At 44.0% G+C, this 18,603-nt stretch overlaps 1 protein-coding gene across 1 annotated transcript in view; it reads left to right on the forward strand.

Annotated features, from left to right (window-relative positions):
• scarf2 (scavenger receptor class F, member 2) overlaps positions 1-18,603 on the forward strand; it is a 103,224-nt gene that overhangs the window by 49,066 nt on the left and 35,555 nt on the right. Inside the window, exon 7 of the mRNA XM_063034102.1 lies at positions 9,262-9,365. Coding sequence (XP_062890172.1) covers positions 9,262-9,365 — 104 coding nt within the window. The remainder of the gene's footprint in view (positions 1-9,261; positions 9,366-18,603) is intronic.

The raw sequence follows: 18,603 nt of genomic DNA on the forward strand, positions 1-18,603 counted from the left end.
AGACGAATCTCAAGGTTGTATATGATTTACTTCCTTTGATAGTAATTGTGCTTTGAACTTTGAACTTTGGTTCATCTCTTTCTGGGGTGGTTGAATGAGGAACAAAGTTTGTTTAAGAGACTGGGCATTTTTTTTTTACTGCTTTTTAAAAATAGCCTTAGGCTTCCTTAACAGTCAGTGTACAAAGACAGATCAAAACTCAGTTTCATGAAGAATGAAGCTTTTATCATTGTACTACTCTGCAGAAGAAGATAATGCATTTAAGGCAATGGTACATTTAAACTGGATTTAAATCCACAGCTTCCTAATTTATAGCCTATCTGACACCTGGATCTAACATACTAACATCTTCTGTAACAACATTAGACAGGTTATAAACTAAAGAGATTTTGCAGATGTTAGAAATTCCAAACAACAGACATAAAATGCTGGAGGAACTCAGCAGGTCAGGCAGCATATAGGTTAGATGCTCAGCATGAGGTCAAAACCAGGAATGAAATGGTTGCAATGGAGCTAGTACCAATCACATTTTCTTTCCTAATGTATTCATGTCAACACTGATAAATTGAAGCTCTACAGGGTGGGAGGGGAGTGTAGTGGTTAGCACAACGCTTTACAGTACTGGCAACCTAGGTTCAATTCCTGCTGCTGCCACATTCTCCCCGTGACGGCGTGGGTTTCCTCCGAGTGTCCACTTACCTCCCACAGTCCAAAAACATACCGGCTGGTAGGTTAATTGGTTATTGTAAATTGTCCCATGATTAGCTTACGGTTAAAGTGGTGATTACCGGGTGGCATGCTGGAAGGGCCTAGTACGCGCATTATCTCAATAAAGAAAATATACATAAATATAGTGTCTTCCTCTTTTTCATTGGCTGTTTACATATTGTTTCTACATATGTAAACCTGTTGCCTTTTCCAGTAATAATTCCTGCCATAATGACATATTGGAACATTGCAACACCAGGTTATCCATAGGTTCCTTTCCCGTTCCCACCAGTCCACGCAGATTCTTTCTCACTCTGTTCACATTTTTCATTCCTTCCTCCCCCCACCAATTGGCTCCATTGAGCCATCATTGCCCCCGCCCCCTCATCTGGCTCCACCTATCACCCACCAGCTTCTGTCTCACTTTCCACCACACTTCTCTATACTGGCCCTCTTCCTCAATCCCCTCCCCCTCATTCTTGCCTCCACAGATGCTGCTTAACATGTTGAGTTATTCCTGTTAAGTCATGAATGGTTCCACACCCGACTGGATTGTGTATTTACCTTGAGTTTACTAAGTCCACGAGCCAGTGGAACACCAGAGTTTCACAGTAATTTATGGTTAAACATTACTAACTATGCTGCCAGCAGGGTAAATATGTACATACTTAGTGAATGATTTAGACAGGCACTTGCTAAACCTCATGGCAGTGGGGCATCAGTTTGGATTGTGCAATTTTCCCAGAAATTAGAATTATTCTGTGTGTGTCCAAACTGTGATCATCATGTGCTTCGTTGACCAATACTGAGTAACATATGTTCATATGTTGGTCTATGGCCTCCTCTTGAGCCACAATGAGGGAACCCTCAGTGTAGAGGAGCAACAACGTACATTTTGTCTGGGTAGCCTCCAACCTGGTAGCATGAGCATCAATTTCTCCTTCCAGTAAAAAAATTCCCACCCCTCCCCCCTTCTTCTATTCCACACAGGCCTCTTACCTATTCCCATCTGCCTATCAGCTCCCACTGGGTCGCATCCTCCTTCCTTTTCTCCTATAGTCCATTCTTCTTCTCCAGTCCTTTACTTTGCCCACCCACCCGGCTTCACCTATCACCATCGAGCTATCCTCTTTCCTCTCCCCCACATTTTTATTCTGGCATCTTCCCCCTTCCTTTTCAGTCCTGAAGATGGGTCTCAGCTTGAAACTTCGATTGCTTGTTCATTTTCATGGATGCTGCCTGACCCGCTGAATTCCTCCAGCATTTTGTGTGTGTTGCTTTGGATTTCCGGCCTCTACTGAATTTCTGTGTGTTTATATTGAGCCTTAAGTTCTGATGGTTACCATTTACTGGACGATGGTGCCATCTCCCAGCCAGAGGTATGTGAACTTTTATTGTAAGGGGTTTCTTCTTTTATGTTACTGAGTAGGCTAATCAAAATGGCTTCTTTGTTATGTTAACTGCTGAGAAAGTTCTCTCTCTAGCAGCTTCTTTGGGTTATAAAGAGAATTGTATTCATTTGCCGACGAGTTGGGATAGATGTTATTCTTTCTTGTGTGTCTGTAAGCTATTGTGTTGCGCGGGCTTTGGGGCAGAAGGTGCAATGGGGACACAGAGAGGAGACGCGATGCCGTAAGCTGGCTGATGGGACGGACCCCGAGCGGGAGTCCATGGCCCAGGGACTTTGGCGAGGAGAGGAGACGAGGACAGACTCGTCTGGAGCGTCTGGTCGACCACCGTGGTTGGTCCCAGGCAGCGGGTCCAGGGGGTCAGAGGGGATCGAATGGTGGAAAGAAGACTCAGTTAATTGAGCGCCAACTGTTGTGCACTGTTGTGCATATGGTGTGTTGTCTGTTATTTGGCGGGGTGGGGTGCATCACACAGCATCCACACAAACTTGATTAGCCAGTCTGGCGGGGCCGAAGACTGCTCCCCCTAGACGAAAGCGAGCTGAGCGAGCCTGAGGCTTACCAGGGGCCTACATTATGATAAGCATTTGTCATTGTGTCTTCAAGAAATGCTCGGCAGCCTGGTAAAAATCACTCATTACAGTGTGAACCTCATTCGTTTCCCTCTCTCCCATGCTTTATATTGAAGTAGAGGAGAAACAGGAGCCTGAAGACCCACATTATCATCATCATCATCATCATCATCATTTGCCGTGGGCAATCATGGTCCTCCGTCTGTCCATGACCAGGATTGTCCTTGCCAAATTTTTCTACAGAAGTGGTTTTCCCTTGCCTTCTTCTGGGCAGTGTCTTTACAAGATGGGTGACCCCAGCCATTATCAATACTCTTGAAAGATTGTCTGCCTGGCATCAGTGGTCGCATAATCAGAACTTGTGATATGCACCAGGTGCTGATTCAGTCATCCATCACCTTCTCCCATGGGCGGCTAAGCAGATGCTACACCTTGCCCAAGGATGGCTGCAGGCTAGATGGGAAGGAGCACCTTTGGTAGAGATGTATCTCCATCCCTGACGACCTACACTCAATATTTTAAGAACAGCTTCTTCCCCTCTGTCATCAGATCTCTGAATGGTCCGTGAACCCATGAAATTACTTACTTGCTGCCTGTTATGCTACAGGCATTTAGGGCAGCAATGAAGGTCCTCCATCTCTATCACACAAATATAGAATTCTTCTTTGCTGTTTCCATAACAATATTTTTTTGTCCAGTCAGGGTTGTTAGCCTTGAGCTGAAACCCCAAATCTGGAGGATCAGTGCACCACTCTTAGTCTGGCCTCAACCCTTTAATCTGCTTGGCATGAGTGGCCCTACGAAGAGTCCAAAACAGAAGGCCCTGACTCCAGCCAGCATACCTCTCCAAACCACTGAGGCACGCAGGCCTTCAAACCCTACGGCAAAGGTTAGAAACATAAAAAAACCTACAGCGCAATACAGGCCCTTCGGCCCACAAAGCTGTGCTGAACATATCCTTACCTGAGAAATTACATAGGGTTACCCATAGCCCTCTATTTTTCTAAGCTCCATGTGCATATCCAGAAGTCTCTTAAAAGACCCTATCGTATCTGCCTCCAACACCGTCGCCGGCAGCTCATTCCATGTATTCACCATTTTCTGCGTAAAAAATTTAACTCCTGACATCTCCTCTGTACCTGCTTCTAAGCACCTTAAAACTGTGCCATCTTGTGCTAGCCATTTCAACTCTGGGAAAAAAGCTTCTGACTATCCACACGATCAATGCCTCTCATCATTTTATACAACTCTATGAGGTCACCTCTCACCCTCTGTCGCTCCAAGGAGAAAAGGCCAAGTTCACTCAACCTATTCTCATAAGGCATAATCCCCAATCCAGGCAACATCCTTGTAAATCTCCTCTGCACCCTTTCTATGGTTTCCACATCCTTCCTGTAGTGAGGCGACCAGAACTGAGCACAGTACTCCAAGTAGAGTCTGACCAAGGTCCTATATAGCTGCAACATTACCTCTCAGCTCTTAAACTCAATCCCACAATTGATGAAGGCCAATGCACCCTATTGCTTCTTAACCACAGAGTCAACCTGCACAGCAGCTTTGAGTGTCCTATGGACTCGGACCCCAAGATCCCTCTGATCCTCCACACTGCCAAGAGTCTTATCATTAATAGTATATTCTGCCATCATATTTGGCCTATCAAAATGAACCACCTCACACTTATCTGGGTTGAACTCCATCTGCCACTTCTCAGTCCAGTTTTGCATCCTATCAATCTCCTGTTGTAACCTCTGACAGCCCTCCACACTATCCACAACACCCCCAACCTTTGTGTCATCAACAAACTTACTAACCCATCCCTCGACTTCCTCAACCAGGTCATGTATAAGAATCACGAAGGTTGTAGTCCTCTTGGAGGGAACCTATGAAAATTACTTCACTATTCTCATCTTCTGCATTTTTAATTCATTTTTGTTTACATAAAGCAATTTTTATGTCTTGCTCTTTACTGCTGCTGCAGAACAACAAATTTCATACGTCAGTGATTTTAAACCCAATTCTGATTCTAACTGGTGTTGTATAATAAAATGCCTTTGTGCATCCTCTACCCATCTGTGATGAACGAATGGTTTGAGTTGAATTTTGTTTACTAGTGATCCGTAGTTGCTGCTCCTCTGTATCTGCCCCGTGAATGGACCTACCTGTGCATTTGACAGATGTTGATGAACTGCTGAAGTGTCATTTCAGATTATGGGTTGAAGTCCTTGAGTAAAATTGAACCCATGACCTCCTGACCCCTAGGTGAGAGTGCAATCAGTGAGCAAAGCTGACACTTGATCTTACTGTCGGAAACTCAGCCCTGAGTCTGATAGTTGAGACATTTTCCCTTATCAGTCGGTTCAGGGCTGAGTTCATTGCTGCAGTTCTGCAGCATTTCATGTGGTTTCACTTAAATGAAGGAGCCGCGAGCAGCTTTGTTAAAGGCGGCTCTGTATCATACTGTTAGGTACGTTAGAATGTACTGGAGTGTTGGCTTACTGTGCGAGCAGATTGTTCCAGTCTGCGTCTCTGGGGCCGGGGTTGGGGGGGGTGGTGTGGGTGATGGGGGAGGGGGGCGAACATGGGTTGGCGGTGGGGTTATTGGGGGCAGGGAAAACGCTGTGTGCTCATGTGTCTAATTTAGCTTCGGCATGCAAGAGCTGTCTGAGTCTTCAAAGAGATTTTGAACGGATGTTGCACTGAACAGTCCAGCTGGAATATTGCCTGCATCTGGCCACTTCCTGAACTGCTCCACATTCTGAATTGTGATTTTCTAAAAAAAACATTCTCCTTTATGGGGGATGAGAGGGGAGGATGTAGAGAAGTTGTGGAGGGGGAGTAATGGGGGCAGTATTGAAAGCATTGTATATTTTTCGCTCACCGACTAAAATTCGGATTCCTTTGCTCTTGTGGTCAAGGGCCAGATATACAGAGATTTCCAAAATGCAAAATGGAACATTTTCTAAACTCCAGAGGAAAAAAAAAGCCTCATGACAGGAATTTGTTTTGACATTAACGTAAATGGTTCTGCTGTTGAATGCTACTTGTGCCCACAGCTTCCCTGCCTCCCTGCCTCCCTCTCCCCTTCAGCATTCCTTGGCTTCTGAGGGAATTCTGCTTCCAGCTGGATAAACGGAATAATTCCACTGAAGCCTTTCATGTAGCAATTGGCTGCAAAAATTGACTGTGATGTTTCTCCAGTGGGCAGCTGCTGTTAGATGCAGCTTGGGGTAAAGCAATCTGGATTATTTTTAGCAGTGCACCTAACTCCTCACTCGCTCTAGTGCCCTGAAAAAATCATAGGGTGCTGGTGCTGGGATCTTTTCAGGGAGTTGGGAGGGGATGGGAGGGAGCAGATGGAGGAGGGTTACCAGGAGTATGGAGTGGTGACATGTCATGGCTAGACTGAAACTCAAGAAATAACCTGCTCATTGTGACAAGTTCCATCATCAATGATCCCCACTGTCCAGGCCTCATCAATTTCTCTCTGCTACCATTGGACAGGAGGTAGGGAAGCCTGAAGCCTCACGCCACCAGGTTCAAGAACACCCAGCACAACCTTAAAGTTTAAAGTTCAGAGTTCAAAGTAAAATTTATTTTCAGGGCACATTCATGTCACCACATACAACCCTGAGATTCTTTTTCTGCGGGCATACTTCGCAAATCAATAGAACAGTAACCATAAACAGGATCTATAAACTGTAAACATCAGGATCTGTAAACTATAAACAAACTGTGCAAATGTAGATAATAAATAAATAGCAATAAGTACCGAGCATGAAATAACAAGATAAAAGAGTCCTTAAATGAGTGTAGTTATTCCCTTTTGTTCTAGAGCCTGATGGTTGAGGGGTAGTAACTGTTCTTGAACCTGGTGGGACGAGTCCTGTGGCTCGTGCACTTTCTACCTGATGGCAGCAGTGAGAAGGGAGCATGGCCTGGGTGGTGGTGAGGATCTTTAATGGTGGATGCTGCTACAGTTTAGAAACACAATGACCACTTTGATCACTTTGTACTAAAATGGATGTTTTTGTTTGAATTTATATTTAATTTATGTTCTTGTCTTGAGAATGTGTCTTATATGATGTTTTGTGTTTGTAACATTCCTGCGATTATGTATTTCATTACATCTATGTGTATATGTTACATGTACCTACCCCCTCACTGTCTCAGTCTCTCCTTCAGCATTCCTTGGCTTCTGGGAGAGCTAAAGAAGGCACTTACACTTTGGAAGGACAAACTCCAAGGCAGAGTACAAAGTAAATGTCAGGATACTTGGTAGTGTGGAGGAGCAGAGGGATCTGGGGGTAGATGTCCACAGATCCCTGAAAGTTGCCTCACAGCTGGATAGGGTAGTTAAGAAAGCTTATGGGATGTTAGCTTTCATAAGTTAAGGGATAGAGTTTAAGAGCTGCAAGGTAATGATGCAGCTCTGTAAAACTCTAATTAGGCCACACTTGGAGTATTGTGTCCAGTTCTGGTCACCTCACTATAGGAAGGATGTGGAAGCATTGGAAAGGGTACAGAGGAGGTTTACCAGGATGCTGCCTGGTTTAGAGAGTATGCATTATGATCAGAGATTAAGGGAGCTAGGGCTTTACGCTTTGGAGAGAAGGAGAATGAGAGGAGACATGATAGAGGTGTACAAGATATTAAGAGGAATAGATGGAGTGGATAGCCAGCGCCTCTTCCCCAGGGCACCACTGCTCAATACAAGGGGACATGGCTTTAAGGTAAGGGGTGGGAAGTTCAAGGGGGGTATTAGAGGAAGGTTTTTTACTCAGAGAGTGGTTGGTGCGTGGAATGCACTGTCCGAGTCAGTGGTGGAGGCAGATACACTAGTGAAATTTAAGAGACTACTTGACAGGTATATGGAGGAATTTAAGGTGGGGGGTTATATGGGAGGCAGGGTTTGAGGGTCAGCACAACAATGTGGGCCGAAGGGCCTGTAATATGCTGTACTGTTCTATGTTCTGTGTTCTATGTTAGAGGGCAACTCCTTCGAGTTCATCTACATCCTCAGCACTCTAGAGGTTGCTCTCTCTCTCTCTCTCTGTCTCTCCCAATGGTGAGAGAGAATTAGTTGCCAATTCTCGAGTCGGGGGAGCTCGAAATAAAGGCGATGCTGCAGACTGTAACAATGAATCCGCGAGCTGTTGGCCTCCCCTCCCACTGTGGAAGGAGTAATACTCCCTTGCCAGTGAGAGAGTGAGCCTGTGGGATATCGAACTGTTGGGGTGAACCGTGGTTTTTGGTGGACTAGATCATGATCTCTTTAAGGCCTTTGCTATTGCCTGCATGGTGGGTGGTGGGAGGAGGAGGGCTGATGCTTTGTTGCTGCTTGTGCGTGCGAGGGGGGGCTTTGGGGTTCTAATGTTTTTCTGTCATTCATTCTTTTGGGTTTTTCTTCTGTTTTGTGGGTACACATTCTTTGATATTATATTGAACCATTGAACCATATGTGCTTGTGCATAAAACAATGGAATCGGAATCAGGTGTATTGTCACCATCTTATGACGTGAAACCTGTTGTTTTGTGGCAACTGCACAGTGCAAGGACATAAAGTTATGATAAATTACCAAAATAAATTAATGGTACAAAAAGTGGAATCATGAGGTGATGTTTATGGCCTGTTCAGGAATCAACTCAAATTTGTACAACAATGAACTTAACTTGTCTTCAAACCAAATTTGTTGTCTTTTGCACACTGGTTTAATTCCCAGTTTGCTGTGGTTTTTCATTGATTCTATAATGGTTATTATTTTATTATGGATGTATTGAGTATGCCTGCAAGAAAATGAATCTCAGGATTGTATTTGGTATCATGTATGTACTTTGATGATAGATTTACTTTGAACTTTTTGAACTTTTGAACTTTGAATCTGCAAACGAAGCAGAAAGTGATGGAAGTGCTTAGCAGATGGGGCAACATCAGGTTCAGAAGCCTTTGTGAACCATGAAATCTTTCCATAGTGGTTAAGAGAACCCTGAGCTTGTGAGAGAGTGTAATGTAGGTGATGGTGAACAAGCAGGCTATTTCACAGTGTCAAAGTGAACCCAGGGAGTGTGTCAGGTCCATTATTTGGAGTTTCAGATGCGACTTGAATGATTGCTATAAACGTGGAGTACTGAAACTGTCCAGAGCCCTTGATGTCTTCTTGCCATACTGTGTTTGGTGGGCAGTAACTGGAGTTCAAAAGGGAGCATAAAAATAGAATAGGATTTCGGCCACAGTCCCTCAGGCCTGCCCCATCATTCAGTATGATCATGGCTAACCGACCTCAGGCCTTACCTCCTCATCTGTATCAGATCCTCATGGGTTTCAATTCCCTGAACATCGAATGAAGCCACCAATTGCACTGACAAGGAAAATCGGGCAACAGGCAGGACAAACAAAATGATTCAGGCAGAGGGATGGTGGTGATTCAATGGACCCAGTTGATCAGTAGGCAGAACAAGAACTGGAATGGCTGACCTGACAACCTAACTTCTGTTGCTGCTGAGAGAATGTTGCTTGAAGAACTTAACAAATCTCCTGTTTCTCCAACCTTTTACCCCTCCCTTTCCTTTTCCAGGTGTAACATGACCTGTCCCTCAGGACTCTATGGAGCCAATTGTGTTCACCCCTGTCCATGTATTGAGGCCAACTGTGACCCAGTCTATGGCACATGCATTTTGGGTAAGTGTCCCTGAGTTTTCGGAAAAATTACTTATAAATATTAAAGTGAAACCTTTCCTGCAGATGGGGGAAGGAATTCCAGAGTCAGTGAAGCATTTCAGTTACCATCCGATTCAAAGTTGAAATGAAATGTTTGTTTTAAGATGACCCCTGGCTCGAAAGCATTTCAGAGCAAATGCCTTGCAAGGTTGATTTAAACTCGTCATTGCTGTAAGAGTTGAACAAAGTGAGAACATTTTCATTCTAGGGTAACCAGACCTGGTGTTCAAATACAGAAACGCAACGTGTCTAAAGATGCAGTCAGTACACTGTTACACAGTGACTGCACCTCAAGAGACAGTTAACATTGGGTCAGTTATTGTGCCCACAATCAGACTGTGCCTGTTTCTCTGGAAACACACTAACTCAGTGCCTGTGTTTCAGCAGATAGTACACAATAGCTCAGTGCCTGTACGTCAAGGAGAGAGCTCACTGACATCGATCCAGCATCATGGATAGGCTGTTCCTCCCTGTGGAATACGTGAGCTTTCTCCGGATTCTCCAATTTCCTCCAAAGATGTACTGGTTAGAAGGCTAATTGGTCATTGTAAAATTGCCCCGTGATGAGGCTAGGGCTAAATAGGGGGGTTGTGGGTGACGTGGCTCAAAGTGCTGATTGGGTCTATTCCAAGCTGTTTGGCGATATAAACAACGCCTGTGTTTAAGGAGGCACCCAGTCATCTAGTGCCTGTTCTTACACAGGCAATCAGCATATTTTTTTTCCTGAGACTCTCAGTACAGTCACATGGTGCTCATGACCTGTGACTAGTCTCTCAGCCTATTCAACCAAGACAAGCAGAAGACTCCTTTTGGATATGTTCCCACTCAAATTGCCTCCTGAAACACCAATGACTGTACATCCTGATGTAATCTGTGCAAAGTTACTTGGTGCCTGTTCCTGACACACCATCAGTACATCGACTCACCCCAGTTGTGATTCACTGGAGACACAAGGAACAATTAGCTATCAAACTTGGACAATTAGTGCAAGTTCACTCTGTGTGTGTGTATACAAGCTAAGAGAGTACTGGCAATCAGATCCATTCCCCTGGCACACCTAATCCACAGTTATATATATAGTCACAAACAAGAGAAAATCTGCATATGCTGGACATCCATGCAACAGATGCTAGAGGAACTCAGCAGGCCAGGCAGCATCTATGGAAAAGAGTATAGTCGATGTTTCAGGCGGAGACCCTTGGGCAGGGCACTCGAATGGTCCTGGCCTGAAACGTCGACTGTACTCTTTTCCATAGATGCTGCCCGGCCTGCAGAGTTCCTCCAGCATTTTGTGTGTGTCGTGTTGGCGCGTTGCCAAGTGGTTAAAGTGTCGGTCTAGTGATCTGAAGGTCGCTAGTTTGAGCCTCAGCTGAGGCAGCATGTTGTGCCCTTGAGCTAGGCACTTAACCACACATTGCTCTGCGACAATGCTGGTGCCAAGCTGTATCGGCCCTAGTGCCCTTCCCTTGGACAACATCGGTGGCGTGCAGAGGGGAGACTTGCAGCATGGGCAACTGCTGGTCTTCCATACAACCTTGCCCAGGCCTGCGCCCTGGAAACCTTCCAAGGCGCAAATCCATGGTCTCACGAGACTAACGGATGCCTATAATATTTGTGTGTGTCATATACATATATATATAGTGTTTATTTACCCTTAGAAAGTCCACACACGGTCACTTATTGCCTTAGACTCCTGACACAGTCCACAGACAATGTCTACACACCTTTATGCAGGGTTCATCCATCCATTATGTACCACGTCATATGACATAGGTGATCATGGTCTTTCCATGACCATAACTGTTCTTGACAAATTTTTCTACAGAAGTGGTTTGCCTTTGCCTTCTTCTGGGCAGTGTCTTTACAAGATAGGTGACCCCGGCTGTTATCAATACTCTTCAGAAATCGTCTGCTCGGTGTCAGTGGTAGCATAACCAGGACATGTGATATAGACCAGTTACTCATACAATCATCCACCATCTGCTGCCATGGCTTCAAGTAACCATGATTGCAGGGGGTGGGGATGGGGAGACTAAGCAACTGCTACACCTTTTCCAAGGGTGACCTGCAGGCCAGCAGAAGGTCGCAGTGCCTTACACCTCCTTTGGTAGAGACTTATCTCCACCCCGCCATTCATGTACAGTATTTTACAACAGATACATGATGCAAAAATAGGGCATTTGCTCCAGCTGGGGCCTCCTTCTGTCTAATCAATCAGCACAAGCCTTTGTCTCTCTTCTCCCACACCTGCTGTCTGACCTCCCCTTAAAATATGTACATTCTTCATTTCAAATAGTTGGCTCTACATTTTCATCACTCTCTGCAGAAAAATATTCTTCTGATATACTATTTAAAATGGAGAAGGCTATTCTTTCATAATGGTCCCTCATTATTTCTTCCCCGCAAATGAGGAAACACAATTAAAATCTTTAATAATTTCAATGAATTAATTGAGTAGCAGAGTCACACTGCACAATAATATCTCCTTTGGCTCACAACGTCCATGACAAATACTGTCCCCATCTACACTAATCCCACTTACGAGAATTTGGTCTGCAGCCTTCTGTGCCTTAGAGATTCAAGTGCTTGTTTAGATACTTCTAAAATATTGTCAGAATATCTGTCTTCAACATCCACTCAGGCAACATGATCCAAACTCAATCACTTACTGAGTAGAAAACTCTAACGCTAGATCCCTTCAACATCTTCTATTACTTAAACTAAACCAATAGCCTTACATGTGCAATTGGACTGTACTCACTGGAATTGAGAAGAATGAGGGGGATCTCAGATCCAGAACTGGCTTGCCCACAGAAGGCAAAGAGTGGTTGTAGACGGGTCATATTCTGCATGGAGGTCGGTCACCAGTGGTGTGCCTCAGGGATCTGTTCTGGGACCCCTACTCTTTGTGATTTTTATAGATGACCTGGATGAGTAAGTGGAGGGATGGGTTAGTAAATCTCTTAATGACACAAAGGTTGGGGGTGTTGTGGATAGTGTGGAGGGCTGTCAGAGGGTACAGTGGGACATTGATAGGATGCAAAACGGGGCTGAGAAGTGGCAGATGATTCAACTCAGGTAAGTGTGAGGTGGTTGATTTTGGTAGGTCAAATATGATGGCAGAATATAGTATTAATGATAAGACCCTTGGCAGTGTGGGGGATCAGAGGGATCTTGGGGTCCGAATCCATAGGACACTCAAAGCTGCTGCGCAGTTTGACCCTATGGTTAAGAAGGCATACAGTGCATTGTGGGATTGAGTTTAAGAGTCAAGAGGTAATGTTGCAGCTATATAGGACCCTAGCTAGACCCCACTTGGAGTACTGTGCTCAGTTCTGGTCCCTCACTACATGAAGGATGTGGAAACCATAAAAAGGGTGCAGAGGAGATTTACAAGGATGTTGCCTGGATTGGGGATTATGCCTTATGAGAATAGGTTGAGTGAACTCGGCCTTTTATCCTTGGAGTGACGTAGGTTAAGATAGAGGTGTATAAGATGATGAGAGGCATTGATCATGTGGATAGTCAGAGGCTTTTTCCCAGGGCTGAAATGGCTAGCACAAGAGGGCACAGTTTTAAGGTGCTTGGAAGTAGGTACAGAGGAGATGTCAGGGTTAAGCTTTTTACGCAGAGAGTGGTGAGTGCATGGAATGGGCTGCCGGCGACGGTGGTGGAGGCGGACACGATAGGGCCTTTTAAGGGACTCTTGGATAGGTACATGGAGCTTAGAAAAATAGAGGGCTATGGGTAACCCTAGGTAATTTTTAAGGTAAGGACACGATCGGCACAGCTTTGTGGGCCGAAGGGCCTGTATTGTTCTGTAGGTTTTCTATGTTTCTGTGTTTCTATCTCATTGAAACCTGTTGATCGTTGAAAAGCGTTGATAGAATGGATGTCCTATAGTGGGGGAGTCTAAGACCAGAGGACACAGCCTCAGAATAGAGAGACATTCATTTAGAGTGGAGATGAGGAGGAATTTTTTTAGCCAGATGATGGTGAATCTGTGGAATTCGTTGGCTCAGGAGGCTGTGGAGGCCAAGCCATTAGGTATATTTAAGGAAGAGGTTGATAGATTCTTGATTAGTCAGGGCATGAAGGGATACGGGGAGAAGGCAGGAGATTGGTGCTGAGAGGGAAATGGATCAGCCATGATGAAATGGTGGAGCAGACTCATTGGGCCAAATGGCCTAATTCTGCTCCTATATCTTATGGCTCAATTTGTACTTCTGCTTTCACAATGTTGTGGAGGCCTCAATGAGTTCCTTCAACAGGGTCCCATAACGCCACGGGAGCAGGTAGTGGATATCACAAGTCCTGGTTATGCGACCACTGACGCCAGGCACGTAATCCCTGAAGAGTATTGACAATGGCTGGGGTCACCTGTCTTGTAAGGACACTGCCCAGAAGAAGGCAATGGCAAACCACTTCTGCAGAAAAATTTGACAAGAATAATCATGGTCAAAGACCATGATTGCCCACGGCGCATGACACGCCACATAATGATGATGATGACAGATAGGTCAGAACGTTTCTCGTGAAGGAAGGGACATTATATATTAGAGGGCATGAATTTAAGGTGAGAGGGAAAAGTCTAAAGGAGGCAGGATTTTTACACAGAGTGGTTGTGGCTGGAATGGGCTGCTCGTATTGTGGGTGGAAGCAGATATGATAGCAGTGTTTAGGAGGTTATTAGACAGATATATGGAAATGTAGGGAATATATATCATGTACAGGCAGAAGACAGTTAGTTTAATTTGGCATCATGTTCAGTGCAGATACTGTATCGTGGGCCAAAAAACTTGTTTCTGTACTGTACATATATTCTGTGTCAAGGTCGACTTTTCTTGCTTGTGGTCATTTTTAAACTTGGAGCAGAGGATATTGATCAGCAACCTTCTCCATCTCCTTTTTTAAACCCCATCCTAAATTCAAGGGCATTTTAATTGAACTGTGCTGATCCTGTTGCTTGCCAGCTGAGATCCTTTACCAGCTGGGAGATGGCACAGTTGCTCAGCAAATAGGCTGAGTTCCTGTCGGGCACCTTCCACTCATTTTGATTCAGCACCATGCAGGGAAGGAAATGAACAGCATTGACAGTTTCTGCTATGCCACTGGGCTCTGAATAAAGCTCAAGGACTTTGGCCATGTTCAAATGGGGCAGCTGCTATTGTAGACATGTTGGTTGTGGGCAGAGAACTCAGTCAGCTCCATCATGAGCACTTAGCCTCAGTAGTATCCGGGACATCTTCAAGGAGTGATGCCTCAAAATGGCAGTGTCCATTGTTAAGGACCCCCTGGTCATGCCCTGTTCTCATTACTACCATCAGGAAGGAGGTACAGAAGCCTGAAGGCACACACTCAATGATTCAGGAACAGCTTCTTCCCCTCTGCCATCTGATTTCTGAATGGACATTGAATCCATGTACACAACTCACTACTTCTTATTTCTTTTTTGCATTACTTATTTAATTTAACTCTTTAATATATATGTTAATTGCTATTCACGTTTTTTTTATGGCGTTGCACTGCTACCACAAGTCAACAAATTTCTTGACATATGCCGGTGATATTAAATCTGATTCTGATTTGGAGATGTACAGGGCACTGCTTAAACTGAAAACTGAGAGGAAAACCAAGAAGAGAGTGGGGTCTGCAATCTTAGCACTTCTACTCTCATTCTCTGAATGTTGGATCTCTGCTCTGAATTGGAGAGAGAAAGTGTGTATGTCTGCATATTGGAGGACACTCTGTAGAATTATTGTTGAACAGTTCACTGCAGATCCTCAGAAAGAAGGCTACTCATTGATAAAGAGCTGAAATTCACAGCTTAGGCTAAGGACATTGCCCCGAGGAACAACTGCAACCGAACGGATCAAGGAACCTTTGTGAATGGAACTTTTGTCTGAGCTTTTCTTCAGATGGGAAATACTGGCGTCTGTGTATTAGACAAAAATCACATGGGAGCCCGGCCATTCACTATATTTATCTGAGCAGATGACCGAGAGCACTAATGCGTAGATGGCAGGACTGTGTGTCTCATTATTGTGAACAGATCTCTGGATAAGTACTGTATTTTCTTCATACTTTAATTACTAAGTCTTCTTGGAAAGATCGTGTGATTTTATTTCTTCAGAACATGTGAAATAGGAGCATGGGTAACTGTGCAGCCTTCAGTACAGACACAAGAGACTGGAGGTGTGGGAATATGGAGCTACACGCAACGAAGCTGAAGGAACTCAACAGGTCAGGCAACATTGGAGGCCAGGAAGAAATTGTCAACATTTTGGGTCAAAATCCTTCATCTTGACTCAGATTTTGACCTGAAACGTCAATAACTTTTCCTCCCACTGATTCTGAGTTCTTCCTGCAGATTGTGTGTTGATGCAGCCCTTCAAATCTGCCTTGCCATTCATAAAGGTCATGGCTGATCAATTCTATCTGCTTCCCCTTTACTTACAGAAAGATATCAATATCTGCTCTGAATGAATTTAACAACTGCGTCTCCCTTGCCCTCTTGTTTAGAAAATTCTAAAGATCCTCTGTTCTCTGAGTAAAGAAATATCTTCTTATCTTAGTCCTAAACAGCCTCAGCCTTAAGGCTAATATTTCAATATTGCCATTCATCAAGATAGGATGAAATTAGCATCATGCCATGGAGAAAGAAAGTTGTGGATAGCAGAATGCACCCAGATATAACAATGTATTAATTACAATACATTAAACAAAAACAAATACGCAGCATATAAAAGGCAAGGAACTGTTCAAAGGAGGAAAGAGAGAGTTAAAATCGAAAGGCAGAACTTTGGCATTTGAACACGATTGTCACTGGTGATGTTGCATCTCACTCCGGGGCGTCATTTGAGTGGGAGGAGTGCTACTGTCTATGTTTAATGTAATAGAACAGTATTGAAAACAGTTATTATGTATGTAAGGATGAAAAGGCATTGCATGTTTATTCCTGTAAATAATTTATTTTATTATGAATGATGTTAATATTGATATAAAAAAAACGCTGGAGAGGAGATAACTTGGAAAATGTGTAGCTTGGGTGGTCGGTGGTTGGGTTGGGTTGTTCTCCGATCTTGGCATTCCATTTGCAAATGTTTCATCACCATACGAGGAGAGGTCAGCAGCGCCCTTGGAGCAGTGCTGATATTTTGGGTTGGATGAGATTATGAAGCTGAAGGAACTTACACAATAAGGGACAAAATTGTGGAGTAATTTGAAAAACAAGGAGTAAGGAGTTTGGTAGTGTGATTTAATATACTGTATCTGGTATTATATTTTTTTCTTTTGCTCTATAATACGTATTTTCTTGAACTCTGTATTCTTCTATATAGAAATCAATAGAAAATATTGGAAAAGAAAAACATAAGTGATAAATTTAAAACTAACATTTTATACAGAAGACAGTATAGATTAGCAAGCATAGAGGTGAAGAGTGAATGATGTGCTTTAAAATAGCAGAGTTTTAGGTGGCAGTATTTTCAAGGATTGAAATGATTGAAACCATCCAGGAGAGCTTTGAAAAAATTAAGTGAACAGATAACAAAGTTCAGATTCTCAACATTGAGCAGTGTTTGATGGCTCTGGGCCTCTATTCACTGGAGTTCAGAAGGATGAAGGGTAACCTCATTGAAACCTATTGAATGTTGAAAGGCGTTGATAGAGTGGATGTGAAGAAGATATTTCCTGTGGTGGGGGAGTCTAAGACCATAGGGTACAGCCTCAAAATAGAGAGACATCCTTTGAGAAGAGAAGGAAATTTTTTAGTTGTGGAATTTATTGCCGCAGGTGGCTGTGGAGTCCAAGTCTTTGGGTATATTTAAGACAGAGGTTGATAGATTCTTGATTAGTCAAGGCATGAAGGATACGGGGAGAAGGCAGGAGATTGGGACTGAGAGGGAAAATGGATCAGTCATGATGAAGTGGTGGAGCAGACTTGATGGGACAAATGGACTAATGGTCTTATAGAATTCGCTAATGTTATAGAGGTGGAAGTGGAGGGGGTTGACTGATGGCCTTGACATGCAGTCTGACACACAATCAGAATTAAGTGTGACAACAAGAGTGCAAACAATCTGTTCAATTCCAGGATAGTTGCTAAGTAGAAGGATGGACTTCATACCTAGCAAATGGCGTTTGTGATGGGGCAGAGGATGATGGCTTCTTTCTTTCTGCAAGTTAACTGGAGAAGGTGGCTCTTCAATGAACATTGAATGGTTGACATCCAACATCAAAGCAGACTTAGGAACCATGAAGCTAAGGGGAGATGTGAGGTAGTGTACGATCAGAAACTGGTGCCACATCATTGGACCACATTTCTGAAAGGGGAGCATGTAGGTGAGAAATAGAAGAAGACCAAGCTTTCACCTCTGAGAATTATCAGATGACTCGGTAGCTTTGGGAAGAGAAGGCAACTAGATTGGAATTAGCCCTTGTAAATTGAACAATGATGGTAATACATTGGAGAAGAAAGACATTCATCTTCATCATAACTATCTTCATGACAAGACGGGTGACCCCAACTGTTACCAATACTCTTCAGAGATTGTTGTCCTGGTGTTAGTGGTTGCATACTAGGACTTGTGATATGCACCAGCTGCTCATAGGACCATCCACGACCTGCTCCCATGGCTTCACATCACCCTGATGTGGTGGGGGAGGGGGTGCAAGGCAGGTGCTACACCTTGCCTAAGGGTGACGTGCAGGCTAGCAGAAGAAAGGAGCGCCTTACACCTCTTTTAGTAGAGACGTGTCCCAGACCCGCCATTGGAAAAGATGTGCTTAACCATATCAAAGTTCAAAGTAAATTTATTATCCAAAGTACATATATATCATCACTGACAGATGATACACTCATCACTCACAGTCCCCTGGGAAGACAACATCGATGAAGCCCATGAGTGCAAGTTAACCAAGTATGCAGAATTAAGATCAGAGTGCAGACACAGAGGGTGGAAGGTCTCATGCTGTCCATTTGAAGTAGGCTGCTGTGGGTTTATTGCGTTCACTTTCCAGAAGTGGCTGCATGACCTTGGCTTCACTAGAAGAGAGATCAAGTCAACCAGCAGGGCTGTAGCTGAGGCAGCAGAGAAAGGATCAGCATGGGTGTGGACCAAGTACGTCCAGATGGGCAGATAGTCTGACAGTGTATACATATCTTGCAAACCCTTCAGTAGTTGCATAGACACCTGAA

Source organism: Mobula hypostoma, chromosome 27 (assembly GCF_963921235.1).
Source record: "Mobula hypostoma chromosome 27, sMobHyp1.1, whole genome shotgun sequence".
Lineage (NCBI taxonomy): Eukaryota > Metazoa > Chordata > Chondrichthyes > Myliobatiformes > Myliobatidae > Mobula > Mobula hypostoma.